Here is an 811-nt window from a genome sequence, read left to right on the forward strand (position 1 = left end):
GTGAATCTTTCCATTTCATTCACCATAAATGAAAAGAATCTCGTTCTCTATTGCAGGTTTCCTATTTTGGCTAATTCTGTTTCTCAACTGTGGGAGGTGCGTTAGTTCACAAGAGTTACCTGGTGTTCTGCTTCCTGGAACTTTCATGTACAGCTGAACTGTGTTCATGCCCAGTATGGTGTGACCGACGTGGCTTAGAAGATTTCCTGCTGATACGACGCGTACAAAAGCAGGAAGTTTAGTCAGCTCATGTAGCTGCAACTTCCACCTGCAATAAAATGACAGATCAAGAGTGAAACTCTGCTGCAAATATTTGTGGAAGTTAGCCATTTCTTCAAACACTTTGTGTCCCAATCAGGAAAACAATGAAATCTATAAATACTGTACTTTTGTACAGGAAACACTCAAATGCTTTATTTTTCAGTTTTCCCAAAGATATCTTCCTAACGGAAAAGCATCATAAAAATGACTGAGTAAATGAAAGAGAAAAACTGACTTATTTTTATATCTGTTGTCTAATTCTATTTTATAAAATTATTACATACTATTGATCAAAAAATACAACTTTATGATAGCATAACGAGCATACAGTCAGGGCCCTAATGAAAATCTGTACAAGAGTTTTAAGTTAACGAAAATAACTTAATTGTCAAACCTAGCAAAAATAATTTATCTAAAACTTGTGTATCAAGTTAGAAAAACGACAAACAACGAAAGAGAAGAGGAAACTGTAGACAATTCTGTATCTCGCAGAGGATACCTCCTTGCATTAGTTCACAAAAATACTACTACTTACTTTTTGTCATCATTC

General features: G+C 34.9%; 1 protein-coding gene across 1 annotated transcript in view; it reads right to left on the reverse strand.

Annotated features, from left to right (window-relative positions):
* The window catches only part of KDM6A (lysine demethylase 6A), a 134,659-nt gene that overhangs the window by 28,634 nt on the left and 105,214 nt on the right, over window positions 1-811 (reverse strand). The window contains 1 exon segment of the mRNA XM_077768522.1: window positions 120-295. Within this exon segment, the coding sequence (XP_077624648.1) occupies window positions 120-295 (176 nt within the window).

The sequence above is a fragment of the Crocuta crocuta genome, unplaced genomic scaffold (assembly GCF_008692635.1).
Source record: "Crocuta crocuta isolate KB4526 unplaced genomic scaffold, BGI_CrCroc_1.0 scaffold467, whole genome shotgun sequence".
NCBI lineage: Eukaryota > Metazoa > Chordata > Mammalia > Carnivora > Hyaenidae > Crocuta > Crocuta crocuta.